We start from the raw sequence: 7,797 nt of genomic DNA, 5'->3' as shown, positions 1-7,797 counted from the left end.
TACATGTTAGGAGACTCTGCTCATCTCACAGCAGATCGTTGAAACCAAAATCTGTAATGATGCTGAAGAAATGTCAGACTGAAGGTGGGCTTCTGCGGCAACAGGGGCTGATGGGTAGGAAGCAGCGGACTGGAAAGGTGAAGCGTTGAGTCAGCAAGTTGCTCAGAGGAAGCTCTGTTTTGTCTCTGCAGAGTGATCTGTGGTCGCTCGGGATCACCGCCATCGAGATGGCGGAGGGAGCGCCGCGTAAGTATTGCCGCCATCTCTCCATCGTTTTCCTGTTTTATTTCCTCCTCATCCTCACATTTACATCAGTTTTTACCGTTTTACTTGGTTTTGTGTCTCCTTTAGTTTGTCATGTAATTTTGATGATATATCTGCCTTTCTTTCATTTTTTCTTTCAATTTTCAACCTTTAACACAATCAACGTAATTCCAGCAGATTCTGAAGGAGAAAAGCAACGTCACGCCGCTTTTCTCCTTCAGAATCTGCTGGAATTACGTTGACCATGCTAGCAACGAAAAAGTAAATCAAAGAACATAAGAACTGATGTTAAAGGGTTAAACTGCTGCCTTTTTATACCTCTTGATTAGTGCTGTGTCTTTTATTTTCTTCTTCCTCTTCCTCCTCAGCTCTGTGCGACATGCACCCCATGAGGGCGCTCTTCCTCATCCCCAGGAATCCAGCCCCCAGACTCAAATCAAAGAAGTGGTGAGTCAAACGTCGACCGTCAGGGGAGGGGTCAGGTGTGTCCTCTCGTGCGCCTCACTCGTGCACGCGTGTCTCCAGGTCCAAGAAGTTCCAGTCGTTCATCGAGAGCTGCCTGGTGAAGAGCCACAGCCAGCGGCCGAGCACCGAGCAGCTCCTCAAGCACCCCTTCATCAGAGACCTTCCCAACGAGCGGCAGGTCCGCATCCAGCTGAAGGACCACATCGACCGCACCAAGAAGAGGAGGGGCGAGAGGGGTAAGGCCGCTGACCCCCCGCTGCCGTTAGCCTCACCTGTGTGAGCTCTGATCTGGAGTTTGTGTCTCCACAGACGAGACGGAGTATGAGTACAGTGGGAGTGAGGAAGAGGAAGAGGAGAGGGACGTGGGAGAGCCCAGGTGGGTCAGCCGCAGGTTCTGCTGAGCTCCCAACAGAACCAGTCTCACCAATGCTAACTCTCTTCTGATTGGCTGCCCCTCAGCTCCATCATCAACATCCCTGGTGAGTCCACGCTGAGGAGGGACTTCCTCCGCCTCCAGCTGGCCAATAAGGAGCGATCAGAGATGATCCGGCGCCAGCAGCTGGAGCAGCAGCAGAACGAGGAGCACATGCGCCAACTACTGGCAGAGAGGCAGAAACGCATCGAGGAGCAGAAGGAGCAACGGCGGCGACTGGAGGAGGTAACTTTATTTTATTTTTGATTTTTTTATTCAAATCAAATATTCAACCTTATTTTGATTCATTCATTTTATCAGGGGTGTGTATCTTTTCCTCTAACACGATTCGATACACATCGCGATACATGCTCCACGAATCGATCATAAAGGGTTCAAATTAGAGCTGGGCCATGTGGAATTTTATAGTCCAATATTTTTTTCCATATTGTGGGATATATATCACGACATAAACTGAATAAGTATATTTGTCAAATTTGAACGCTCTGAAGCACAAAGAAGAAATGAGTAATCATCAGCAGGTTGTTAGGATTTAAATATTTATTTCCTGTCATACTTTCAACATAACAGACACATTGAACATAATGCAACTAGTTTTTAAATAGCAAGAAAAGGTGTATATATCAAACATATATGTGTATATATATATATATATTTATAAAACGGGATTAATAAAACATAATTTGTTAATTTTTTTTAAATGTGCTCAGGTGCCCTGACTTTTTGGCAATACAATAAAATCTGATTATTTTACCAAAAACTAAAATAACAATTGATGGTATTTGACAGATAAATGTATTCAGGCATTGACTTGGAAGAAGCAAGCTTGTGATTGGGCGTCCGTTTGTTTGGATCGCATGAACATAAAAAGACAAAAACTGTAGAAAAATAAACAGAAAGACAAACTGCAGTTTGAAAAAAATCGATTTTTTACGTCTTGATTGATTTTATACCTTTTAACAAACATAATCTTGTTCATATTTGTAGTTTTCAAGCGATACTGCAGCAGTTTTTGATTCGTATCTATTTTTTACATCCCTAACAATACTGCTGTTACTCCCACTGCATGATCAGTTTTTGATACGGATCTATTACATCCCTAATTTTTACATTTATTCATTATTCATTTGTATTTTGACTCCATAGTTGTTGTGTTTTTTTCTTGCATAAAACGCTGATTTGTTTGCCTCCTCAGCAACAGCGTCGCGAGCGGGAGGTCAGAAAGCAGCAGGAGCGCGAGCAGAGGAGACGCTATGAGGAGATGGAGCAGCTCCGGCGGGAGGAGGAGAGGAGGCACGCAGAGCGAGAACAGGTGAGGAAGCACCTGACTGACGGCTGACACGGGGGCGGGGCTTCTCACCACTGTAGTGTGTCGTGTTTTTTTGAAGGATCTCAAAAACCAGAACTGAGCAGATATTTTTAGTCCAGCTTTACTCCAAGAAAAAGAAAAAGAAAAACTTATATTTTGGTTTTCAGTTTTTAAACTTCATTAGAAAGTTCATTGGTTCATTGGAAATTCCTCTTTGAGATGTGGGCGGGGCTATTGGCTCAGAGTGAGCCTGGCCCCACTTCCTGTCATCCATCTGTTTACACCTAACATTAGCAGTGCAAAAATATATATTTTAGCAATCCAGTGACATTTTTTCGATTTGAATAACTAAATATTCAGAAATATAGTTTTAATCTTATTTTTTCCATGTTTGTCCTCCATCATGAGTAAAATGCTTGTAAAAACACATTTTAATTGGAGTGTCTGTAGGCTAACAGAACAGAACAAACCATCTTTTCCGATGGGTCCTGAATGCTCTTCCTCTCAGAGACGCGTCCCGCTGTCGCACAGCTGATTTCATGCTGATCGTGAACATCGCCCCCCCCCCATAACAAGCATGCCTTTCTGTTCTGTTCTTACGGCCCCCTGCTGCTCCTTTCATTCCAGTTTCCTCCTCTGTTTCTGGAAATCACTAATCTCACACCTCCTCAGTAAATCTACTTTTGTCTGTCCTCCTCCTCTTTCTCTGTATTTCCTGCTCTGCTGATGTCACTGGTTGCCTGGGCTCTGATTTGCTTCCGCTCCGTCTGGTCGCGTCCTCATTGGCTGCGGCTGCGGCTGGCCTGGGGTGCGGTTGGTTAGGAGTACATCCGTAGACAGCTGGAGGAGGAGCAGAGGCAGCTGGAGATCCTGCAGCAGCAGCTCCTGCAGGAGCAGGCTTTACTGCTGGTAACACAACACGCCGACACACAAGTGTAGAGCAACAACAACAGTCTGATCAAGTTGTTCTAAAGTGTTTGGGGTTTTGTGACTGTTTCTGAATCCTAAGGTGATGTTTGTCTTCAACAGAGGAAAGCCTCGTTCCTCAGGTTAATCAATACTGAAAGTCAAGCATTTACTAATGACTTCCTGATTAGTTCTGATTGGTCAGTGTTCAGTCAAATGACAGAGTCAGCTGGGGTTGAAACTCTCAGTCACCTATCAGCAGAGGTGTCAAACTCAATTCCACAAGGGGCCACAATGAAAAATAAACAGGATAAAGATTTATTAAACACAATTAAACTAAATTTTTGAAACTTTACAATCGGAACTTTTACACATATTCATGAACTAGATATATAACATAACCGGTGTGAATCCTGTAAGCTGAATTTGGTTGCTGAAGATGCTGCAACTGATATCTAAAAACGCTGAAGCTGATAGCTGAAAAAATGCTGAAGATGATAGGCTGCTAAAATGTTAGCTAAAAGCCAAATTAGCCTAAAAAACAAAACAAAAAAAACTTAGGTTAGGTTTTACTCTCTATAAAAATACATTTTGTCAAAATTATACAAGTTAGAAATGAGAGCAATAGAACATCTGGTCATTAATAACAATAAAATGATCTGGAGGGCCGGATCCGGCCCCTGGGCCGTGACTTTGACACATGTGGTTTATATAAACCTTCAAGAGCTTCAAGTGAAGATGAGCAGAACTTCATGAATGGGTCGATGCTGAAAGGCTTTCAAACTACATGAGCCAAATGCAACACATGATGAAGTGACACTTTTTACACTTATAGATCCTTTTCACGGTGACGTCAGACAAAATGGCGACAGGACCGACAAAGTGAACAGTTACTCTGGTGTTCGTGTTTAGAACAGCAAAGCTGACAGCTGATCGCTGTTTGACACAATTTTACATAATAATAAAAGGTAACCTTACCAATTTAAACAGAAAAATATCTAATATTTATTTGATGAATGTCCTGCTGAACTGTATTTTCATTTCCTGTCTTTGATTGTTCACAAATTTAAATACAAATTTGAATAATTCTTCAATATTTGAGGTATGATTCATTGCTTAAAAATATTGTACAAATTCCGGTAACAATTGGTTAGGTTACCTTTCATTATGTACGTGAAATTGCTTTAAACTGTTCATCTGTCAGCTTTGCCGTTTCTAAACCATAAACACCGGAAGTCACTTTGCACACTCTCTATTTAGTGTGATGGCACGTAAAAAGATTCTATTGAGCTCATTTCAAATGTGAAGCTGGAAACAGCTGGAAGCGGTTACCATGGTGCAGCATCTCTTCATTTTGTTTACAAAATGTCAGATGTTCTATGCATGTTTAGTTCCCCATCAGATATTCTGCTTTGGACTGACTCTGGACCTCTTTAGCCTGCAGGACACTAGGACTGCCACGATTAGACGACTAATCGACTATTAAAATAGTCAACAACTAATTTAATGGTTGATTAGTCTTTACTTTATATTATATGGAGTCAGAGTGTAGTAAAGTTGAACGTTACATTGGCATTCTGCTAGTTTTATTGACTATTTTGGCATTTATTAAGATTCTTTTACTCTCTTTTTGAGTTCAGCTAATATTTCAGCTACACGCTAGCTGTTTTGGTTAATTTAGACTTTTTCTAAAGTTTTTTTAGGCTGTTCTGGAATTTAGCTAAAATTCAGCACAATGCTACCTGTTTTGGCTAATTTAGGCTTTTGTTTTTATGGCTATTTTGGAGTTTAGCTAATACTTCAGCTACATGCTAGCTGATTTGGCTAACTTAGGCTTTTTTCAGTTTTTTTAGGCTAACTTGGCATTTAAATAATATTTTAGCTGGCTTTCAGCTTCAGTGTTTTCAGCTATCAATTTCATCATCATCAGCAGCCAAATTCAGCTTACAGCATTCACACTAGCATTATCACAGGTAATGTTATATCTATTTTTTAGTTAGTTTAAGACTAATGATGGTTAAGATGTGTTTTACATCCAGTTTATGGATGTAAGGCACACATAACCCGATTAGTCGACTAATCAGAAAAACTAATCGGTGATTAGTGGAATATTAAGATAATCGTTTGAGGTAGCTCTAGAGGACACTAACAAGAACATCCTACTTTGAAACAGTCCATTTAAAGGAGTCTGGGTCCACAGAACCTCACAGATCTTTGGTTTTAAACAGTTTTGCTTAAAGAAGTGACGTCTAAACATGAGGAGGATTCTGGAATCTTCCTGGTTTATGAATGACTGTCTCTGATACTCAAAGACGAGGACCTGAAGGTTTTATTTAGTAAAGCTGTTTGATGATTTCTCCAGATGTTTTCCTTCTTTGCAGTTGAAGAGATTTGTAAAAATGTTTTCAGTTTTACGTCGAGGAACTTTTGTTTTCAGAATATTGAACTTTCTTGCTCTCCCAGATTGAGAGCATCTGTTCCGTTCTGTAAAAACTCTGCATAACTAATCCTGTTACACACCTGTCCTGGTACCATTAACCTCCTTCTCTGCTGGGTGTTCTCCCAGATGAAAACTTCCAGTTGTTCAGCAGTTTGCCTCCTCTGCTCCGAATATTTAAAACTGCTGCAGCATCACATTTTAAATGAACTCATTTGGCTAATGAAAACCAGACATTTACCAGTAGAAACATTAATGTGATCTGGGTATAAATTCCTCACCGCTCCTCCTCCTCAGTCTGTCCTCTGGTCTGTCCGTCCTACAGGAGTACAAGAGGAAGCAGATCGAGGAGCAGCGTCAGGCGGAGCGGCTGCAGAGGCAGCTGCAGCAGGAGCGGGCGTACCTGGTGTCCCTGCAGCAGCAGCAGCAGGAGCCGCCGCGCCCGCCGCCGGACAAGAAGCAGCTGTACCACTACAAGGACCAGGCGCCGGGCAGCAACGACAAGCCCGGCTGGGCCAAAGAGGTAAACCACTGAGGGGAGCCGCACTCAAGCACTTGTCATCAAGATGTTCACTTCTGTTTTAGCTAACGCAGAAGGGGAACTGTAATGGGAAGATTTGTGATATTTCCACTTTACAAACACACACAGCTTCAGCTGGAGGACGGATGAGGATATTTCTGCCCCGCAGGTATCATCAGAGCTGCACCAGCCTCAGTAATGAAGCATGAAATGAATGTTTCTCCTTCTACAGATGAACCAATGGATGAGAAGAGTCTGTCAGCAGACGTTCCTCTTTCAGGTTCATGAGTGTGCTGCCCGCTTCAACAGGAGACCCGCTCTTCATGTGATGCTTAAGCACAGAACTCAGTCTGAGTCCAAGAGCGCAACTACAAATGTGGCACAAGATAAACAACCAGAAGCACTTCCATCTTCTCCCTAAAAACATTCAAATAAAGCAACAATTTTGGTCCAAAGCTGTCACAGAAAAGAGACACGAATAAAAGCAGTTATAGGTTGTGTCTGCGTCCCCCTAATCACTATATACTGCGTTCAACATTTTCTTGAGCTGTCTGAATCTACAATTCCAAAATTTAGCACACTCAAAATTTCCCAGAAGTCTTTGCAAAAAACTAGCATCCATCGATGCTCACTAGATTAGCGGATATAGACCACAATGCATTGCGGTCGAACAATTTTGAACAAAAATACGTGTTTAAATGTAATATTTGAATAAACCATGCACATTCTCACCATCAGAACACAGTGGAGTCATAAATAAACGTGAAATGTTTGTAATTTTAGATTTTTAATTCGTGAAATCTGTGACCTCACTTCCGGTGTTTAAAAAAACAAAAGAAAAGTAGTGAGCATCGTGTCCGAATTGCCTTTAAAATCCAGGGCACTAGATAGTTTTTAGTAGTTAGGGGTTTGGGGGGAAATTCGGACTCAACTATAGTTTGCTTAGAAAAAAAACAGAACTTCCCATCAACTCCTATGACCAATCCTCTGCTCTTTGGCCCCTCTAGGCATTCTGGGAAGTGTAGTAACAAAACACAATAAACCCTTTTATTGTGACGTCAGACAAAATAGAGACAGGGCCGAAAAGTGAACAGTTACTTCTGGTGTTCACATTTAGAACGGTAAAGCTGACATCTGAACGCTGTTTAACACAATTTTACATAAATAATAAAAGGTAATTTTACCAATTTCAACGGAAAAATGTACAATATTTATTTCATAAAAGTCCTGCTGAACTGTATTTTCATTTCCTGTCTTACATCGTTCACAAATCAAAATATGAATTTGAAATATCGACCTTTCATTTGAGCGGATATTATTCTAATTCCTATTCCAATTTACTTGATGTTATTCACACTTATTTTAAGTGCGATCAAACACAAAAACTGATAGAAATTCATGTTTTCCACATTTAAAACAGTGTGTCTTGCAGCAAAGACACACATCGCTGGATTGCTCGTTCA

The 7,797-nt window shown here is 41.2% G+C and overlaps 2 protein-coding genes across 14 annotated transcripts in view; both read left to right on the top strand.

The window, feature by feature from the left end:
• The window catches only part of mon2 (MON2 homolog, regulator of endosome-to-Golgi trafficking), a 448,157-nt gene that overhangs the window by 247,026 nt on the left and 193,334 nt on the right, over positions 1-7,797 (top strand). The window lies entirely within an intron of this gene.
• Positions 1-7,797, top strand: part of tnikb (TRAF2 and NCK interacting kinase b) — a 68,438-nt gene that overhangs the window by 31,956 nt on the left and 28,685 nt on the right. For 7 of the 10 annotated variants that reach the window (XM_024282095.2, XM_024282094.2, XM_024282096.2 and 4 more), the window contains exons 8-15: positions 192-246; positions 633-711; positions 790-965; positions 1,039-1,105; positions 1,189-1,387; positions 2,358-2,474; positions 3,294-3,380; positions 6,140-6,337. In XM_024282095.2, coding sequence (XP_024137863.1) covers positions 192-246; positions 633-711; positions 790-965; positions 1,039-1,105; positions 1,189-1,387; positions 2,358-2,474; positions 3,294-3,380; positions 6,140-6,337 — 978 coding nt within the window. The remainder of the gene's footprint in view (positions 1-191; positions 247-632; positions 712-789; positions 966-1,038; positions 1,106-1,188; positions 1,388-2,357; positions 2,475-3,293; positions 3,381-6,139; positions 6,338-7,797) is intronic. The other 3 variants (XM_024282097.2, XM_024282101.2, XM_024282102.2) reach the window with 1 other exon arrangement.

This window comes from Oryzias melastigma, linkage group LG6, assembly GCF_002922805.2.
Source record: "Oryzias melastigma strain HK-1 linkage group LG6, ASM292280v2, whole genome shotgun sequence".
NCBI classification, from domain to species: Eukaryota; Metazoa; Chordata; class Actinopteri; order Beloniformes; family Adrianichthyidae; genus Oryzias; species Oryzias melastigma.
The sequence above is the reverse complement of the archived record's forward strand: the minus strand, read 5'-3'. Positions and strand labels throughout refer to the sequence as shown.